General features: G+C 37.3%; 3 protein-coding genes across 3 annotated transcripts; all 3 read left to right on the forward strand.

The window, feature by feature from the left end:
* The first annotated feature begins 908 nt into the window (after positions 1-908).
* LOC120415348 (uncharacterized) lies at positions 909-3562 on the forward strand. Its single transcript, XM_039576837.2, has 6 exons — positions 909-1068; positions 1549-2160; positions 2215-2475; positions 2530-2763; positions 2817-3071; positions 3139-3562. The coding sequence occupies exons 1-6, from the start codon at positions 1005-1007 to the stop codon at positions 3336-3338; spliced, it is 1626 nt and encodes a 541-aa protein (XP_039432771.1). The 5' UTR covers positions 909-1004; the 3' UTR covers positions 3339-3562.
* A 2050-nt stretch (positions 3563-5612) lies between these two features.
* On the forward strand, positions 5613-9535 carry LOC120415389 (uncharacterized). Its single transcript, XM_052707064.1, has 4 exons — positions 5613-6753; positions 6808-7502; positions 9144-9249; positions 9314-9535. The coding sequence occupies exons 1-4, from the start codon at positions 5709-5711 to the stop codon at positions 9526-9528; spliced, it is 2061 nt and encodes a 686-aa protein (XP_052563024.1). The 5' UTR covers positions 5613-5708; the 3' UTR covers positions 9529-9535.
* Positions 9536-17452: 7917 nt separating this feature from the next.
* LOC120415392 (uncharacterized) lies at positions 17453-20052 on the forward strand. The gene is made up of 5 exons (XM_039576918.2): positions 17453-17611; positions 18563-18928; positions 18995-19216; positions 19277-19528; positions 19755-20052. Exons 1-5 carry the CDS (start codon positions 17533-17535, stop codon positions 19940-19942), a joined length of 1107 nt encoding a protein of 368 aa, XP_039432852.1. The 5' UTR covers positions 17453-17532; the 3' UTR covers positions 19943-20052.
* The last annotated feature ends 1467 nt before the right edge of the window (positions 20053-21519 follow it).

The following is a 21519-nucleotide window of genomic DNA, read 5'->3' on the forward strand; positions in this document are numbered from 1 at the left end:
ATGGAAAAAGCAACTGTTTTACTATTTTACTTAGAGCCAGCTGCGCAAAAATGTCATTTTCGGAAGTTAATAACATTTCTGCAAAAAATCCTAAAAATATGATATCTTTGAGAATGTTTTTTTATAAACTTTATGATTATCAATAAACCATGTCAACCGTGACCTTGAAAAAGTGGTCCATTACGACATACTTCTTCTCTTCTCACGTAATTGGGTCCTAAAAATTAAGTTTAAGGGTGCACAGCAACAAAGGAAGTTGTTGTCTTATTATTCCAAAATTGTCAAACTTACCGACCCAATCCCGCAACAACGTGATTGTAAAATTAGTCAAACTTTGTTGTAAATTACTTTGTGAACAGTTCTTCAGGGGATGAATGAAAGATCATATCGATAGTTCCCGTAGTTTTGAAGATACTAAAAAGTCTGTAACAAAAATCTGGGTGCAAAAGTTCTGGTTGATGTGCATCGTTATATTGCTGATATTATTGTTCACAACGATAAAGCTTATTTTTCTGAGTACAATGACCCTTTGTCGTGGCCCTTCTGGCAGAAAAGTTTTTACTTGACAGATCGTTTCAAGGAGACCATAGTTGATCCATCGAAAAAATGTTGTCTTGTCAATTATTTTTTTTGCATTAAAATGAAAAAAAAGTGATCAGAAATGAGTTTTAATTATGTTTTTACCGCTGTACATAAAAATTTACGTAGGGCATTAGGACCCTATTCCCGTTGAACCAGACTCATCTTCAAAATTTGCCATCACCCCAAGATAAGCCCCTTCTTAGATAACGCCGGTAGGTAATCACCACGGCAACGTTATCAGCGCGCAGCAGCACCAGGTTTGTTTACAAACTGTAAAATAGTCGTGTGCGCACAGATCGAGTGTGCTCGCACAGGTATAAAAAGCCACAATCGCGCCCGCCTGCGCGAAGTTTCGGTTCAAATTTTGGAAAATTCGCAGGATCAGTCGCTCGGTAAATGCTCGTTGGAGATCATCGGTTGCTATGGATTATCGCTGCAGGATGCTGTGGATGCTGCTTGGTGTACTGCTGATTCATCAAACTAGTGGTTAGTGGGTAAATTTGGTGGGACTTGTGATTTGCAAAGGCTTATGAAGAAGTTATATTCAAACATTTGAAGAAAGTCGTGTTGGCCACGTAGTGTAATAATTCATTCTGTTGATATTAAATGTTTCAATGAATAGTAGACTGTACGGTTGTCAATTCCTACCGTTTTTATTATCTTTAGTACTTAATAATTAATAGTTCAAATCACATTGCAACTCTAAAACTAATGAAAAAATAGAAAATTTAGGCACATGTGACTCTGCACTGAACCTTATATTAGGCAGTAAAACAAACAGTTATCTATGTCACACAATCGCGACTGCCATGAATAATACGGCAATTACAACCGACCTAGCCTCACTGTTTACACTAGTTTGAATCACGTCTACAGCTTGATAACATGACCGAGAACGAATTTGCACATTTTAGATAACAAGAAAAAATACGGTTTTAAATATTCAAAACTGTCATAAACTTTCAGCCCAGTTTAACATGCAACTCTGCCTGAGCTGTGCCGGCGGAGAAACTTCCTGTAATGATGAAAGAATTGGTGCGTTTTCCTGTCCGAACGCATCCGATCACTGCTACGTACGCAACATCAACGGCCGGATCGATCGGGGATGCCTGCAAAACTTAACCAACGAGGCAGAACGTAGCCCTTGCCTCAACGAGGCGGATTCGTCCTGTTTGACGTGCAGCGGTTTGGTTTGCAACCGGGCATTGTGGCCAACTTGCCACGTGTGCCAGGAATCGACGGACGATGCCACTTGTCGTGATGGCCAGCCGGGAGCTGGAGCTTTCTGTGGGAGGTTCAGCGAGGAGTCCGGCTGCTTTGAGCGGATCGTCAACGGAAGGGTTGAGCGAGGATGTCGGTCAGACTTGGGCGAGGATCCCTGTGATGGGAACGAGCATTGTCGGGTGTGTGAAGGCAGCGATTGTAACAGGGATGCTGCCCGGGAGTTCCAAGTAACTAAATGTGTTCAATGCAAGGCTGATGGAACTGATGAAGACGGGAGCTGCTTGAGTGGGAGCATAGCTCCTACAAACTGTGGAGGACCTTCCGATGAGAAGTGTTACTCAAGAATACTTCCAGGTTAGTTTGTGGTCATCCATTGTTCTGTTTTACTGACGAATTTAACCCTTTCAGGAGGAATTCTCGAGCGAGGATGTCAAGCAAGCTTGACGCAGGATGAAGTTCAGAATTGTAATGGAACCAAGTGTAATATATGCCAGGGAGACGGATGCAACAGAGGGATCTTCCCGGTGGATCGCCTAACTTGTAACCAGTGCAAGTCAAACAACTCCACCGATTGTGGACTGGGACTGACCGATGAGTCCAAGACGGTAGTGTGTAAGATCTTTAAGGAACACAACAGATGCTATTCCAGATTCGGTCCAGACGATCACTGTAAGCTTCCTTCAATCCTACTAGTTATCCTTCTAACAATATCATTCCCCATAGTTGAGCGAGGTTGCGAAGCAGACATGGGTCTCCAGGCGAATGCCTGCGATAACGTGCGGGACTGCATGGTCTGTGCGGGCAAGAACTGCAACACGATCGCCGCGGCCCAACTGGAGCAGCTTCCAAAGTGCCAGCGATGCAGCTCGGCTGACGATCATAACTGCGACGAAGGATCCGTTACGCCAACAATCTGCGGCGATCATCTGGAGGACGCTTGCTTCACCCGGATTGAGAGTACGGCCAACTTAAAGGTAAACCAATCAGAAACTCAATCTTCTTTATTTCAGACGGTGTTCTGGAGCGGAACTGCCTGTCAACCCTCGGCGAAGCCGAGAAAGCCAAGTGTGACGACCCAGCGGACACTTCCTGCCACAAGTGCTCCGGACAGGGCTGTAACCAGCAAGAGTGGCTCAAATGCTATCAGTGCAATTCCGCCACGGACAAGTCTTGCTCGGCAGAGCAAAGAGATAACCACCACTCGGCGTATTGTCGCCATCAGCACGATGAAGATCACTGCTACACAAGGATTGTAGATAACATCCGTAAGTAAACTAAGCATCGTAAATTACCTAGAGCTCTAAACTCATCCGCGCAAACTTGTCCTCCCAGTGGAGCGTGGCTGCCAGTCGGACCTGGGCGAGGACGTGGACGCGTGCGATGATCTGGACGACATGCACTGCGAAGCTTGTGACGACGCCAGCTGTAATGGAATCTCGCAGAGTAAGCTCAGGAATGCGGCCGCGAATCTCGCTGGGAATCTTGTGCTCATGGTCACCGCCGCGGTGGCGGTGGCTGTGAGAATGGTTTAGGTGTATTTTGAGCATAGCAATAACAGGTAAAATATTTTAGAATTATTAAAGGTGCCTTTAAAAACTCAAGTCGTGGTCGGCTTCCCGATTCACTGTAATCGTTTAATAAATGTGGAAAATAGAATTCTTTTCACTTTGTTGATTTTGATGAAATGATTTAGCGAACTTTGTTAATTGCATCATGGTCTTATAAAAATGTAAAAAAAATGTTGCACGTTCTCAATCCATGAGAAATTATTCATTTATTCAAAAATATCACATTGCCGTTCATGTCAAATCAAACTTTCAAAATATAGTTTATCAACTTATATTCGAAAAATTAAAAAAAAGTCAAATATTGCCACAAACGGTACATACCAACTAAGCCAGTTGTTCTCACTTTCTTCCTAAATGGTTGTATTTACGGAACTTGATTTAATTGTGTACAGTCAAACTTGGTTGAAGCATTTTTTGAAAGACAACTCTTCAGGGAATGATTCAAAAAATATTATCAATAATTCACGTGATTTCAAAAAAATATGTTTGTTGCGAAAATATTTGATTCAGAATATTGTTTCAGGATTGAGTCTGAAAATATGAAATGATTTTTAGAAACTAAAATTTAGATTTTTCAACGCGCTGCGCGCAAAAACGAGAAAATTACGAAAACTGAAAAACAACTTTTTCGATTAAAACTGCGATAACTTTAAAATTTCAGCGATGACTTGCGCGTGGCGCTCCGAAAAAGAAAATTTTTTGTTTTTAAAAATCATATTGGAATCCTGTTAGCTCACATTTTTTTTTATATGTTCTACGTAAAATTACCATGAAATCTGATAAAAATATGTTCAGACACCGTCAAAACGGCATTTTAAAGTTTCATTCGACCTTTTCAAATGTTAGGCTAGAATTTTCGGTTCTCAAACTATTTTTCTTTGAAAGGCCTTTAATTGGGTACTAAACTGCCCACCATTGAAAAAACGGCTAATATCCACTTTTGGCAAAAACGAGATATTAGCACCAGGCGGTAGAGAATGTTCCAACGCATCTTCTGGAACTTGAATTTCACTGAAATAGTGTTTAGACTTCGCTGCCGATGCGAAAAACCAAACGGCTAATATGCCACTCTAATGGGAAATTGCTTTGACGGAGATTTTGTGACAAACACTAAAACGCGTTTTTCTCGGAATACTTGATTTGGCATAATAGCCGAATTTTCAATTATGGGCAGTAAAGCCCTATGTAAATTTTTATATAGAACGGTAAAAAACACGATTAAAAACCATTTCTGATCACTTTTTTTTTCATTTTAATGCAAAAAAAATATTGACAAGACAACATTTTTTCGATGGATCCACTATGGTCCCCTTGGAACGAGCTGTCAAGTAGGAACTTTTCTGTCAAGAAGGACCGCGAGGTTATTTTTTCCAAATTGATTTAAAAATCCATTTTAAACTCTTTGTGGTCATACAAAGGGTCATTGTACTCAGAAAAACTAACTTAATCCACCTATGTGGTTGGAGCCTTCCTCACAACAATGGCTGTACACAAGTTTCATCTATTTTTTAGATCCGGCTTCCAAAAAGTACATCGATATCACTTAAGTGGCCATATCTCGAGACAGGGTTGCCCGATCTTCATATTGGAATCCTGTAAATGAACACCTCTTCATGGGAGGCTCACATTTTTTTCATATTCTACGTAAAATTACCATGAAATCCGATTAAAAAAATGTGCCCAGACTCTGTCAAAACGGCATTTTAAAGTTTCATTCGACTTCTTCAAAATATTTTTCTTTGAAAGGTCATTTAATCACCTTTCATTTGCGTCCATGACAAAATCGGTTGAAATAGCACGGAGTTTTTTTTTTTTTAAATATGTGGTTTTTGGGAAAATTACCATTTTTGGGACGTCACGGTGTAGGTCACGGGTCTAATTAATTTGGCCAAGTATCCCAGAAAAATTTTGACCCATAAAAAAACCCTGGTCCGATTTTCACCTTTTTGCCTTACAAAATCGTCATGCATGAAGATTGACTTAATAACATAAATATTACCTTTCCTATGTTCAACCTACTGTTACACATATCTCTTTACTACACCCACAATCTTGCAAACATTCAATAGATTAGCACAGTTGTCTCTACCGGTAGCTTTACGGCCTGTCCAATACTTCTGATATAGCCTTATTATCTCCCGACCGAGGTGTGATTCGCGACTAAAGATAACTCCTTACAAGAATCCATCAATTATCACTCAGCTCATTTCAATCCAATCATCAAACGGAATGGATCGCCAAAGTTTACTTCTGTTACTTGTAGTGAGTTTGCTGTCTGTCCAAACATCAGCTCAACGCAGCTGCATCAAGTGCACCACCTCCACCTTTGCCTGCATGCTTGGCACGAAGGCGCCCGACCCGTGCAGCGTTCCGGACGACCTGTGCACCGTCCGTATCGTGGAGGGCTTCTTCGGAAACGGTGTAACCACACGCGGCTGTCTGGGGGACATCGAGGATCCCGCTGAGCGTGCCAGATGCGAAGATCCGGAAGACTTTTCGTGCGTAACTTGCGGTGATGGGGATGCTTGCAACAACCAGGTGTGGCGGTCGTGTCACATGTGTAGCGAGGTGTTGAACGAGACTTGCGCTGGGGAACAGCAGATGATTCTGGACGCACAGTACTGTGGGAACTACAGGGAACCGAACTTGTGCTACGAGCGGTTCGTTGATGGGAGAGTTGAGCGGGGTTGTGAAGCGGATCTTGGAGAGGAAGCTTGTGTTGAGAATAAGGAGTGTCTGGTGTGTGATCGCGATGCTTGCAACAAGGACGATTCCGTTACGTTCAAGGGTAGTCTGTGTCATCAGTGTGATTCGTTGAGTGATCCGGATTGTGCAGCGGGTGCCGCCGACCCCACTCACTGTGGACAGGAAGATGTCTGCATCACAAGGGTAGTAGACGGAGTTCTTGAACGAGGCTGCCTTTCAAAACTCAATGAAGAAGATCACCGAAAGTGTCAGAATCCCGAAGATGACTCGTGCTTGATGTGCGATACCGAGAGCTGCAATACGATTCGGTGGCTTCAGTGTCATCAGTGCAACGGAACTTCGGCGTGTAACGAACAACAACATGATTCAGAACGAAAGTTCTGCCAAAATTACGTCACCGACAACAGGTGCTACGAAAGGATTGAGGATCACATGGTGACGCGAGGTTGTGAAGCTGATTTGGCGGAAGATGCGTGCGAAACTAGCTTGGAGTGTAGATCCTGCGGGACGGATTTGTGCAATAAGGATGCGGCGTACGAGTTGCATACAAGGCAGCGCTGCCAGCAGTGCAACACTTTGGATGATGTCGACGGAGCTTGTCTTTTAGGAGTTGCACCAACTAAGCCTTGCAGGGTGGAGTCCGCTGGAAAGTGTTTTTCCAGAATAGATTCTGGTGAGAATCTTAGTTACCAAGTATACACAAATCTATAAACTTATGTATTTTAAGATGGAGTCCTTCATAGAGGATGTTTAGGAGACCTGCCAGCTGAGGAAGCTCAAGCTTGTTCAACCGAAACCTGTTCAATTTGTGAAGTCGAGGACTGCTATAAGGGATTGTTTCCAGAAAATCGTTTACGATGCTATCAATGCAAGACCAGCACAACTGATGAGAATAATTTAAATCATGATTTTGTTTTAGAAACCAAAGCTGATATTGATTCAGCCTTGGAATCTTTAACTAATGCAATTTTGGATGCTAGGAATATTGCTATTCCTAAAGTCCAAGTCAAATTTGATTCTCCCATTATTGATGACGATCTTCAGCTTCTGATTCGTCTGAAAAATGTTCGCCGAAGACAGTATCAACGTTCTCGTGATCCTGCACTGAAGCGAATTCAAAAAGATTTGCAAAAGGTTATTGACCACAGATTCACTCTCCTGCGAAATGAAAAGTTCGCAAGAGATGTCGAACAAATTAAACCTTATTCTAAACCTTTTTGGAAACTTTCAAAGGTTCTTAAGAAACCTCAAAAACCAATCCCTTCTTTAAAAGATGGTGATAATATTCTATTAACTAATGGGGAGAAAGCTCAAAAACTTGCTCAGCAGTTTGAGAGTGCTCATAATTTCAACTTAAATGTTTTGAGTCCTATTGAAGATCAAATTTCAATAGAATTTCAGAATATTGTTGATCAAGAATTTTCATCAGATGAAGTTTTTAGTACAGATCTGAATGAAATAAAATCTATTATCAAAAAATTTAAAAATATGAAAGCCCCTGGTGAGGATGGCATTTTTTACATTTTAATTAAAAAATTACCTGAAGCAACTTTAAGTAGCTTGGTCAAAATTTGCAACAAATGTTTTGATTTGGCATACTTTCCCAGTAGTTGGAAAAATGCCAAAGTAGTTCCGATTTTGAAACCGGACAAAAATCCTGCCGAAGCTTCAAGCTATCGGCCCATTAGTTTGCTTTCATCTATTAGTAAATTATTCGAAAGAATAATTCTTAAAAGAATGATGACGCACATTAATGAAAATTCAATTTTCGCTGATGAGCAGTTTGGATTTCGCCTTGGGCATTCAACTACTCATCAGTTGTTGAGAGTTTCAAATTTGATTCGGAGCAACAAATCTGAGGGCTATTCTACTGGCGCTGCTCTTCTAGACATAGAAAAAGCATTTGACAGTGTTTGGCATAAAGGTTTGATTGCGAAATTAAAAAGGTTTAATTTTCCGATTTATATCGTGAAAATTATCCAAAATTATTTGACGGATCGTACTCTGCAGGTATGTTATCAGAATAGCAAATCTGATCAACTACCTGTACGTGCTGGCGTCCCTCAAGGAAGCATTTTGGGTCCAATTTTATACAATATTTTTACTTCTGACTTGCCTGATTTGCCCCCAGGATGTCAGAAATCACTTTTTGCTGATGATACAAGCATCTCCGCCAAAGGTAGAAGCCTTCGTGTCATCACAAGAAGATTACAAAAAAGCTTGGATATTTTCAATTCTTATTTGAAAGAATGGAAAATTACTCCAAATGCTGCAAAAACTCAACTTATTATTTTCCCTCACAAACCAAGGGCTGATTTTCTTAAACCAAAAAGTCATCACATTATAAAGATGAATGAGGTAAATTTAAAGTGGGAGGATAAAGTGAAATATCTTGGACTTGCTTTTGACAAAAACCTTACTTACAAGGATCACATTGAAAGTATCCAGGTTAAATGTAACAAATATATTAAATGTTTGTATCCACTTATAAACAGGAATTCTAGACTTTGTCTCAAGAATAAACTGTTAATTTATAAACAAATTTTCAGACCTGCCATGCTTTATGCTGTGCCGATCTGGACAAGCTGTTGCTTAACCAGGAAGAAAAAACTTCAGAGGATTCAGAACAAAATTCTGAAAATGATTCTGAAACTTCCTCCCTGGTTCAGCACCAGTGAACTTCATCAATTAGCCGAAGTTGACACTTTGGATGTTATGTCCAATAAGATAATTGATACATTTCGACAAAAATCATTGCAGTCTTCAGCTGCATTGATCCGCTCTTTATATAGTTTATAAGTTAGTTTTAAGGTATCCCTTTCACCTTTTGTACATGTAGGACCTCCTACATTTGAAATCACTGAATAGCGAAAGCTACAATATTTCATGAATAAATGAAAGTTGCTAGTATTTAAAATTGAGGTGAAAAGTCATCGATTGTGATTGGACACTCAATAATATTTTAACTAAATGAATGTACATGGAAGAGAAAATCTGAATAAATATAAATTTAAAAAAAAAAAAAAAAAAAAAAAAAAAAAAAAAAAAAAAAAAAAAAAAAAAAAAACCAGCACAACTGATAATAGTTGCTCAGACAAGCCCAACTCAGCATACTGCCAAACTTACGACTCGGAAGACAGGTGTTACACCAGAATCGTTGATGGAGTTTGTAAGTAGACTAAACCTATCAAAACTCAAATTAATTTCTAAACATTTCTCTCAAACACCAACAGTGGAACGTGGCTGCCAGTCGGACCTGGGCAAGGCGGTGAATGCCTGTGATAAGCTAGATAACAAGCGGTGTCGACTTTGCGATGGCGCCAACTGTAACGCTATCTCGCCGGATGAGCTGAACAACTTTGCAAGCAAGCTTGCATTCGATTCGAAGCTAGTGGCGCTGATGTCTGCGGTGATGTTCATGGTTGTATACGGAGTTGATATAAGCTAGATGAATTTGAGAGTTATAAAAAAAATGGTAATAAATATTGAAAAAAGATTCTTTTTTTGTTTGATGATAACCGGAAACACCTTTTTTTTGTTGATGATTGATGAAAACTGTATTTGCTTATTAAGGTCTCAAAGAGCTCACAGTTAAAAATAATTATTTATGATTTTCAGGATGTTTAACTTCACATATCCGATAAGGGAGATCCATTAACAAGATTTGAGACATGATTTTAAAAAAATCGTAATTCTGTACATTAATCGGACTTAAAACACCATGCGTCTCCATCATAATGTACTAGGAACGCATCTCTAACGAAATTAAAAAAAACATCTCACAAAGTTTCAAAAAGATAGTGGTTCTAAAAATTTATGGCAAAAATGATTGCAGGAAATTTTCTCAGCATTCGTATAAGCCTGTTGCAAATATTTTTCTAAGTATTTGGCTTCCCGTCTTTTAAAATCGGACCGACTCACGTATGGATAAGGACTACACTGAAATAAATGACACACGGTAAAAAAAATGGTGATTTTTAATTATTTTTTGTCACTAAAACTTGATTTGCCAAAAAAAACACTATTTTTATTTATTTTTTTATATGTTTTAGGGGACATCAAATGCGAACTTTTGAGAAATTTCCAGGTTGTGCAAAAAATCTTTGACCGAGTTATGAATTTTTTAATCAATACTAATATAAAAAAAATTTCACCTTCGAAAAAAATATTTTTGAAAAAATTACTATTACTTGCAAACGGTGCACTTTATCAAAATTTCACTGAAGTACTTTTTGATTGCAAATTGGACTTTACATCGAAAAATGAAGTTGAAAAAATTTTGCGACCAATTTTTCGATTTTTTGATATTATCAGTATTGATTCAAAAATTCATAACTCGGTCAAATATTTTTTGCACAACCTGGAAATTTATTATATTTATTGAAAAGTTTTTATTTTATGTCCCCTGAAAAATATAAAAAAATTTGCCGGAGACAGATTTTTGAATATTCATTTATCATTTTTGTATGGCCAGCTGCCAAATTTGAATGGAAATTTATATGGACAAACTAATGATGCAAAATGGCTTCTTTGGGCATATCGAAGGCACCAAAAAAGTTTCAGTCGGATTAAAAAATACAAAAAAAAAACTAATGACCGAAATCTAAGAGAACTGCTCATGTATAGCATAGCAAAAGTTTTTATTTCGCAAAAAAATATTTTTCCGTCTATACTTATATTTATAAAAATAATAATTGCAAACCAACTGTACACACTTAGATTTTTTACCGAATTCGGTAAAGTTTACCGAATTTTCAACTGCTGAACAGTTCGGTAAACTGAAAATAACCTAATTCGGTAAAAACTTACCGAAATTCGGTAAAAAATATTGTTCATCGTACAACCGAAATTCGATATCATTTTGTTCATTTTGACAGATGGTTTATCGATCTAAACTTTACCGATTTTTCATCTACCGAATTCGGTAAAAAAATCTTAGTGTGTACTATGTAGTGTTTGTTACATTTTCCAACAGCATTTTCATAAGAATATTAAGTCTCTGGCTTGTAATTGAAATTTTTAAATTTTTATTTATGTTTGATGTCAAAGGTTAATTTAGCTTAATGAATTCAATATGCGCACTTGTAGGCTGAAATTAGTGAGAAACACAGTGACTATCAAAGTCACCCCGGGTTTTAAAATAATAATTTTCAACGAAACTATTTTTTTCAGCAAAAAAAAACTTAATATGTAAAAAGTGCAAATAGGCTTTTTTATATAGGAAATCCAAGGGCAAAATCCAAATGATAAAATACAAAACAAAATATCTCAAAAAAGCCGAAATTCTAGAGAAATACTGAGGTGTTAATATCTTCAAACTAAAAATCATGGCAAAGATGGAAGTCATCACCTTCAGGTTAGCAATATTAGCAATACTCATATACCTACCTATACCTATACGCTCTAAAATTCTTTGTGTAAATATGGGTATTCGGCGCCGTCGCTCCGTGCCATACTTTCATACACTTAGGAGCCCAGGGCGGCGAAGTCCTTGTAGATAAAGACACTAGTGGTTGGTACTAGCAATGGTGGCCGACAGCTATAAAGTCAACTTTGTTTCATATACCTAATCTCAATGAAGAGGTAATTGAAAATAGGTACAGTTGATATATATTTCAATTCTATAAAATAACAGTATTTTTTTCGATTTCGGTAAAAACTTAGGATCTAGAAAACAAAATTTGATGGGTTTTGATGATGACATCCACGAAACCTACAAAGTAGCATTCAAATTGCCAACACAATAAAAAACATAAGAATTGCATGTGTTTTTTATTGATTTAATCTTTTTTGACGAGATATTTAGATTTTATGATTCAAACATTCAACCTGTGTTTAGTTAACTTTACTTAACCCTCTACTGCCCAAATATTTTTTCGAAAGTTTTTATTTTTCCCGTGTTCAGGAGGTCATTTTGAGTAACTTTTGTTCTACGATAAACTTTATTTCTCTTGTTTTATGTTTTTCTTGTTTAATTTTTAGTATTTTAGTTTGCATCAATCTTGTTTAGTTTATGTCTGTTTTTGTTAGTATTTGACTTATTCTACCACCTATATCATTTTCATGTTTCTACAGTCACTTTTTCCATTTTTTGCTTGTTTTTTACATTGTAATTTGTAAAATATGCGTAGAGGCATAGTCTGGGACACTAGAAAAATTACTGCATACTTCTTTTTACTTAAAATAGAGTAAATGTTAGTAAAAAACACAGCCAAACTTGACCCATAAAAAAAATACATTTTTAAAAACATTGGCACAGTCACATAAAACAAGTAAAACTTCCAACCCATAAATTTTCTAAAATTTTAAGAGTTCCAATGATTTTTAAAGATCAAAAATTGGATGAAAAATTGATTTTTGGCGATTTTTCAAATCTAAGCCCGTCTAAAGGCGGGGTTGGGTTGTACCTATTGCCGTCGTTCAGTCATCGATATACCACACTTTCAGCAAGTTCTTATCAGTTCAATTTGATCCTTCAAACTGCAAGCAGCTCTCCATGTTTCGCCCAGCTTCGTTAACGGTTCTAATCACGCTCTTGTGCAGTGGCACAGCTTTGGCCCAGATTCGTATGTATATTAGCTAAACTATTTTCATTTGTGATTTGCTGCTTTTACATTTTTTCAGAGTAGTCATAATTTAAATTATTTTTTGTCTTTTTGTACTTCCAGCGTCTGAAAAGATCGGCTGCATTCAGTGCTCCACAAGGGACAATCCCAACTGCATCAATGGAGACATCGAACCCAGTAGCTGTAGAAGGGACCAGTGGTGTTTCACGCGGCTTGTCGATGGCCATGTACAGCGGGGCTGTGGTGATCAGATGATTTTTCAAGATTTTTACAGATGTGCACAGGGCACGTTACCCAATTGTGTCGCCTGCATTGGCTTTGGCTGCAACAATGTGTTCTGGCCCAGGTGTCACCAGTGCAGTGAAGCTGGTGAAGCAGGATGTGCTGACGAGCAAGACGATTTAGACGCTACCATCTGCCGCTATTCTTCAACTAACAACTACTGCTACGCTGAATTAACCAATGGAAGAGGTACATTTTTGGCTTTAGTTCTACAACATGATTTGAGAACATTTTCATTTCTCCAGTGTCGCGTGGTTGTGGCTCGGATTACCCTGAATGTCTTCAAAATAGTGCCAATTGTCACATATGCTCCAAGGATAGTTGTAACGGACAAGCTAAAGCTGAATTGAAGACAACCAAATGTCAGCAGTGCCATTCGTCGAGCAACGACTGTGCTGATGGAAGTTCTACTGCTTTGAACATGGAGTGTTCCAGATTAGCCGATCCCTGCTTTACGACCATCAACGACTATAATAGTAAAGTGCAACGTGGATGTCTTGACTCGATCGGTTCCAACGAGTGCACTTCAGCATCCGATGCAAGCTGTGTTGTCTGTCAAGGTGACAACTGCAACCAAAATCCATGGTTGAAATGCTATCAATGTGGAGTGCAAGAAATGTTTTACTTTAATAATTGTAAGGAAGAGCAGACAGCAGTTTCTACTCCAAGGTTTTGTAAAAAACAACAAGTAGGCGATAAATGCTACACTCGTACATCCGATGGATATTGTGAGATATTTTCTAGTCTATCTTTTTACATTTAACTTACGCAATGTATTTTTTTACAGTCGAACGAGGCTGCCTGTCAGATCTGGAGCCAAATAGTTCCGTGGACAAACAATGTTCGGAGCCAGGATGCAACAGTTGGAGCTCAGTGAGGCGACTCACTATCAACTTAGTAATTTTGGCTCTAGGATTGATAACTGTGGTTCTCTTGTAATATTTCATATAACTTTCTAAATATTTTCTTGTAGTAAAAAAATGCTGAAAGTTTAGACATCTTTTTTACTGAAGTATTATTATCCAAACAAATATATTTTATACCCTAAATCAACAATCGTAACTTCATCATTTGATACACCAGACACTGCAGTGGTCGTTATTTAAAAATTTAGCATTGAGCCAAACACCATCAACTCGCAAAAAAATGAGTTTTTTCCAGACCTTTCTAAAACAGGTAGATTAGCACTTTGTCAGGAACATGAGTCCCATTTTCTATTTTTCGTGACGCTGAAACCATTCAAGAACTCCATTTTTTGAATTATTTCTTCAATAAAAATGTGTTGAAATAAAAAAAATGGTTGGCAAAAATCATTTGTCTTATTATTTTTCGATCCTTCATCACCCACTTACAAAGATATGCTGTACCTACTAGTTTTAAAACTATTTGTTTGCACTAAAAATTTATCTTTTCTATTACATAACAATATTTAAATTTACCAGGTGGATAAACTTTAGGTCATAAATATTTAAGCACTTAAATATTTATAACCTAAAGTTTATCCACCTGGTAAATTTAAATATTGTTATGTAATAGAAAAGATAAATTTTTAGTGTGATACATTGTGTTTTTGCTTAATTAAGCAAATCCGACTCGCATCAAAATCACTTGTATACTTTTTGACAGTTTAAAGATCTATAAAAGAATTCTAAGTTCAACGTCATTTTTATTTTTGACATAAGCATTATTGTGACCCTAAGGCTTTGTCATTTTGTGTTTCCTTCTACTTCAAAATTTTGAAATTTAGCCCCCTTTTTTTATTGCAATACAATTTATCACAAACCGATAATATGTGAATAAAAATTGTGTCACTATTATTCAAACAAAGCGAGACACGAGCGTTTAAACTTTGATAAGTTCGATGGGATGGTACTTAGCACGTGTGACAAATGAGACCAGCCAGGTTGTGTATATTTCTAATTGAGATTCCGCACAAATTGCTCTGCATCGAACAATACCAACTGTGCCAGGTTTCACATCAGAGATCAGAGCTTTATGCGCAACTGTCTATTTGGGATGTGACATAAAGTCAAAATAAGTGTTTCATGCTAAAAAAAATACCTGTGTTTTTCGAAAGATTGGATACTACCCTAAGGTTTCTAATTTCTAATGTTTAATTAGATTTTTCTCAATTTCAATGCTTAACAATGTTGTGTTTTACCGGCCTGAATCAGAATCTGTATTAACAAAAATATTGTATCAAGGAAAATTTCAGATATTTGATTTTATGAAAGGATTTTTAATTGACTTTGCATTTTAAGTGGATCCTTCTTGAAAAACGTTTCTTAATCCACCATTAGGTGGTTGGTGCCTTCCTCACATTTACAAAGTAATAATGAAAATAAGTTTATGAAAAAAATATATACCTGATACAGACTTTTCCAGAAAACATGCAGACTCTCATTTGAAGCAATGTGGCAACCGGGCGTTTCGCATCTGGCGCGACTCTCGAACGTAAACAAAAAGACCCGGCCATTTGAGGTTATGCAAAAAATCACCCTTTTTTGTAGATACAAAAATCTTTTTGTCAACATAACTTTTTAAATACTTTACTAAACAGAATAAATTTTAATAGGGTCTTATGGGACCCCAAAACGAATCGAATAAGGCTGACCCGGCCAAAATCGGTTCAGCCAGTTCTGAGAAAATCGTGTGGAAAAAAAATCATGTCTACACACATCCCCACAGACATTTGCTCAGAATTTGATTCTGAGTCGATATGTATACGTGAAGGTATATTTAGAAGGTATATTTAAGAAGTTCAATTTTCGAGTGACTTTTTAGCCTTGCCTCAGTGAGGTGAGGAAGGCAAAAAATATTCATTGTAACAGACTTGTAGAGAAAATCCTTACGTTTTAAACACATATCAAGGCTGATTTTTTAGTGACACCGGAGGGTCAAGGTCACTCGAGGTTCGCATAAAAATGGATGTATGTAAAGCGGAATACCGTTTGTCAATTAAACAGATTTACAAACTTTAAAAGGGGTTTTAAAGCTAAGAATTTTCTCTACAAATCTGTTAAAACGAATATGTAAAGGACCAGTTGAGTTAAAAATACGTACATCGATTCAAACATTTTTTTTTTGTTTTTTTTTTTTTGTTTTGTTTATAGAATAGTTTTATATATTCTGGCTGGTACAACACTTCTTTCTATGTATTAATCTCCAATGTGGTATCTCGTTTTAAAATATTTTACTCTAGCCACGTCAGGAACCATTTATGAAAGAAAATTGTGAAATTTTTAATGAAGACCAATTATTTTTACGCTCAAAATTTAAGTTTTTATTTTATTAAAAAAAAAACCTTTTCTTGACTGTTCTAATGTTTTTGTGATTTTTTTCATTCTTTCAAATATTAGCGGTTTTGAAAAAAGTTCGACTTCTAAAATATTTTGAAAGTTTTTATTTTATTAATAAAAAAAATCGTTGGAATATTTCAGTGACTTTTCCATTCTTTCGTAGAGTTCCGAAAATGAAAAAGTATTCTTTTTAAATCTATCCTTCATGGTCACATTAAAAAAATCTGACCTCAAAAATATAGTAGCATATATAACAAATTTCGGTAGTATTCAAAAAGTCTCCAACAAACCGGGGGCAATTTTTTTTAGAAGATCTCTAATTTTAAGAATATAGAATAGGGGAAATATACCCATTTTAGTCACTCTAAGCCGTTCGACCAATTCTAATCACTTTTGCCGTTTTCCGTTTTTAATCAACATTTTCAGATGTATCAACAATAGAGAGTTGCTTGCTCACTTTTATTTGAGCTATTTATTACTTTGGAACAGTCAAAAACACGATATGAAAGCTGTTATTCATAATCAAAGTGCTGATAGGCCGATAATAGAAATAGGCTGAAAAAGGGTATATTTCCCCTATATGCTTTTCTATATTTATGCATTTCGGCTCATATCAAAAGTTTTTTTTTCAATTTTTTTTTTAATTCGACCTTTTGTCCTTTCGACGTTTTGTCCACTTGACCTTTGTCCACTATTGACCTTTTGTCGATTTGTCCATCGGCCTGGGATCGATCCCAGACGATTTGTCTGATTAGTTCAGTCCAGGTGTAGGAGTCGTCTTCCTGGGTCCTGTCTCGGTGGAGTCACTTGTAGGCAGTTGGACTTACAATCCAAAGGTCATCAGTTCGAATCCCGACGTAGATGGAAGCTTAGGTGCTGCAATTGCCTCAACAATCAAGCCTTCGGACACCTAGTTTCGAGTAGGAATCTCGCAATCGAGAACGCCAAGGCAATGCTGTAGAGCGAACAATTTATTTTTATTTTAGTTCCCCAAAATTCGATATCAATCCTGGTAATATTCAACCATAACATTTTCAACGTTACAAAATTAACCTTTTTTTCAATTTTCTTAGATATGTCCTCTTATTTAAATTAAACATTTAAAGGAAGAATGAGAATCACAAAGTTTTAGCCAAATTAAAAATTAAACTATTTTACTAAAAATTAAATCTCCTTCTCAAAAGCTTTCCCTATCAGTTGCAATCAACATGCCAAGGGATATACAGGAATCGTGAGGCTCCAGAAGAACGATTAGTCTGTCACGAGTCATTGGAGAAAGCAGAGCATCACTTGGATCGATTCAGGATGACTTGTTACCAGTGGATTACTGTAACACTGCTGGTCTTTTGTGCCGGTTTATTGCTGCTTGAGGAAATTATCGCTGGTATGTAATGATTAAAATGATGGTTTGGTGATTTGAAACGTGATTTTTAAATTTAGAGTTGAGTTGGAGAATTTGAACGGTGTGCGTCGCGGTCCTCACACAGGATTTTCGTTGCCGTTTCCGTCTCTGTTGTCCCCCCGATTGTGCGTGTATTTCAATCCGGGCGGTTTCGCGTTTTCGCATTTTATTTCGTTTTATCTTTCCACAGCCGGCTGTCTAAGATTAAATCTTTTATGCTAAACTCAACTTCAAATAACCGGGAATAGTCTCATCCGCATACTCCGACTGATTGCCTTGAGAATGCATAATACATCACACCATTAAACAAAATTTATTGATTATTGGGTCGCATCATCATCCTCTATGTTGAATCCTGACCATTACCCTTACCCACTAACAAAATCCCAAGTAGAAGTAGTTTTCCGGCACACGCGGGGGTGTGGATATCGTATAGAACCCACCCTTGGTAGCAGCCTGTGTTAACTAACATTCCCGTCCCATTCCCTCGAGATCTACAAACTGACATGGCGGGCGCCGTTGGTGGCCAACGACTGTTTCCTATTCGCACCGGCTCTAGTTTTGATAATCGTGATGTTTTATCTTTTCAGCGCATTAATGCATGCTGTTGATAAGGGAAACATCATTTGATCGTTGAAGCGTGTGACCGGTTGTGCTGATGGGATATTATGGTCCTGTTCAGCAACGGAGAAGGACAACCATGGGTGGTCTCTCATGCTCATGCTCATGCTCTTGAAACGTGATTTTTAAATTTAACAAATAAATAACTCTTTACATTGTTGCAAAAATCGATACAGGTTGTAATGTTATGCCTATCTTGACCAAACAAAACGAGACATGTGTGTTTAAACTTTGATAAGCTCAACGAGATGGCTCACCACACGTGCAGAAAATTAGTCACAGCTTTCTATTTCACGATGTTTTTTTTTTCAGCAAAAATAAGCTGCTTAAAGTGCTCTTCGGCGAACGATACCAACTGTGCCAGGGCAAACCTCGAGCCCAGCGAGTGTACCCAGGAGGATGATCAGTGCTTTTTTCGAATTTATAACGACAACTTGATCCGCGGATGCTACGCAGATCTGAACGCGATTGAGCAAGCCAGCTGTGACAGTAACGGAGGGATGTGCGTGAAATGCCAACAAAGTGGCTGTAACAACGCTTACTGGCCTCGCTGTCACACGTGCGTTGAAAATGTTGATGTTGGATGTGAGGATGAGCAGTCCAATTCGAGTAAGGCTTCATTTTGCAGTGTTTTCTATTCGGATAACTACTGCTTCGCTAGTTTGAACAATGATATAGGTAATAGACGCCTCAATAGATTTTTTTTAATTAACGGGTATTCACAATACATTTTAAACATTTCAGTTTTTCGTGGATGTGGTTCCGACTACCCTGCATGCCTAGGAAATCGTCCAACCTGCCAGATGTGCTACAGTGATGGCTGTAACAGTTTGTCCAAAACCAGTTTGACCGAATCCAAGTGTCAGAAATGTTTCTCATTAGAAGATGATTGTGTTTACGGAAATTCCTCCGCAATAATTACGTCATGTTCCCGATTGGGTGATCCTTGCTTCACCACCATCAGAGGTATGTTCTTATAGTAGTTTCAAATCCAAATAGTTTTTAAAAAAAATCAACTCTAACCAGATGGCAAAATCCAACGCGGATGTCTCGATTTTGCCGATAACGTAAGGCTCTGCTCTGATCCCACCGATGCTACGTGTGTGGCCTGCCAGGGTGCCAACTGTAACGCAAATCCGTGGCTTCGGTGTCATCAGTGCAGGGTGACCGACGTGGACAAGAGCTGCAACGAAGAGAAGGCTAACCAGTCCATGGCTAAATTCTGCAGAAATCATCAAGCAAACGATCGGTGCTACTCGCGAACGGTGGTTGGAGTTTGTAAGTAATTTAAACTCATTTCTAGAGTTTTTTTTTTTTTTTTTGAGTAGGTCCAATAAACCAAATTTTCAGTTTTTTGCTTTTTGAGTGTTTTTAATACCCCTGACTCAAGGTGGTTTCAAAAACACCCAAAAAGCAAAAAACTGGAAATTTAATTTATTGGACCTTTTCAAAAAAAAGCTCCAGATTTGTTTATGTTACTAAATTAAGAATCTTTAAATTTCAGTCGAGCGTGGCTGCCAGTCAGATTTGGGAGCAAACGCTAATGCTTGTGACAACCTGGACGAAAAAAAGTGCCAGCTTTGTGCGGATCCTGGCTGCAACAAATACAAGAACTCTGCCGGACAGTTTATGATCAATTCAACAGTTTTGTTGCTGGGAGTGGTTGCAGCGGTTTTGATGGATACATTTTAGATTGACTTTCACATAAAAAATATCATAAGATCTTGCAAATGAAGATCTTCCTAACAAAGTGAATAATAAATAATAATATATTATAATAAATACAAATTTAAAAAATAAAACTGTAACCTAATATTTTTTTTATTTTCATTCATGAAACCTGAGACGCTATTTGTTCATAGGTAGCGACAAATGTCTTTTAGCTTTGCTGCAAATTCTCTATAAGCAGTAACCCATTAAAATCAATCCGAATTCTGAAACGGAATCTAATTAGAATCGTATACAAATTCCGTTTCAAACGCAACAACCGGTTCCGTGTTCGAACCGTAAACCTATGATTTTTTTAAAAAATGTGTTTTTTCCTTCACAATTAACATTTTCATAAATTTTATGCCGGATTTGTATTAACAACTTTCCAATATTTGTTTGATTTTTCTATGAGAAAACTGTAAATTTAGAAAAATAGTAATTTGGACTATTTGGCAAGAAAGTCTGTAAAAAAATCAATAAAAATTGTTGAATATACGTTAACACATCTGTTATTAACTATATAACTGTTTATTTCATTGAAGTCATTCGGGGAAATTCATGTTCCAAAACATGTTTTATAAAAAAAAGTTCGCAAATTTTTGCGCGTCCAAAAATTGAGGTTCATTATTTTAAAGCAAACAATTTTTCTCGTCTTTTGAAACCAGTTTCACTAGGATTGAAGTAGGGAATTATGAGAAATAATCAATTTTGTTCTAAAATCCGGCAAAAAGGCATACGATTTTAGGCAAGTTACCTCACTTTGGAGCTAGCTATATTTGAAACATAGTCGCGCTGCAAAATCTCAATAGGTGCAAAGTAAATTGAAAACTATTTTAAGTATATTTTTTAATGAAAACTGATCTTTTCTATTTCAATAAAGTCAATATGGGGTATCAAAAAAAAATTTCTGCATTTTGATTTTATCGCTTAGTTGCATTTATCTTTAAATATTCTGAAATCCGATTTAAAATCATGAGAATGAGGTTAAATTGCTTATTTTGAAAATCAATTTAGGTAAAAATTTAAAAAAAAATAAAATTTCAAAAATACAGATAATCTATCGTTATCGTCATTTCGACCATTCTATCGGCGATAATCTTATCGTAGATAATGAACGTTAACTCATTTTTAAAATCTTTCTAAAATCGACTTAATTTAACCATATCATGTTAAATTTTCAATGCTTTCACCGAAAATATATTTTTTGAAAATGTAGTTAGTTAGTTTGACATGTGGCGTCGCGGTGTTCATCAAGCTTTCATAGCATGCTAAGGAAAATTTGATGCTTTTCTGGGGAAAACCGTTGGTTCCGAAAACCCCGGATGTATTGCCGTTGAGCTCGATGGGGGTTGAACGAATCGACCTGGTCTCTTAAGGGAAGTTGTTCTCCAGACGATTCCGCTCATTTCTGGCCATCCTAGAAGTTTCTACATGTTTTCGCCAGGCCTGTAATTTCCATGTAAACTTGAACCCGTTAGAGACGAGCCAGTTTTTAACCAAATGAGCTGAAATTTGGCGTGAGAGTCACTATGGGTACGCCCTACAAGGGGAACCACACC

The sequence above is a fragment of the Culex pipiens genome, chromosome 2 (assembly GCF_016801865.2).
Source record: "Culex pipiens pallens isolate TS chromosome 2, TS_CPP_V2, whole genome shotgun sequence".
NCBI lineage: Eukaryota > Metazoa > Arthropoda > Insecta > Diptera > Culicidae > Culex > Culex pipiens.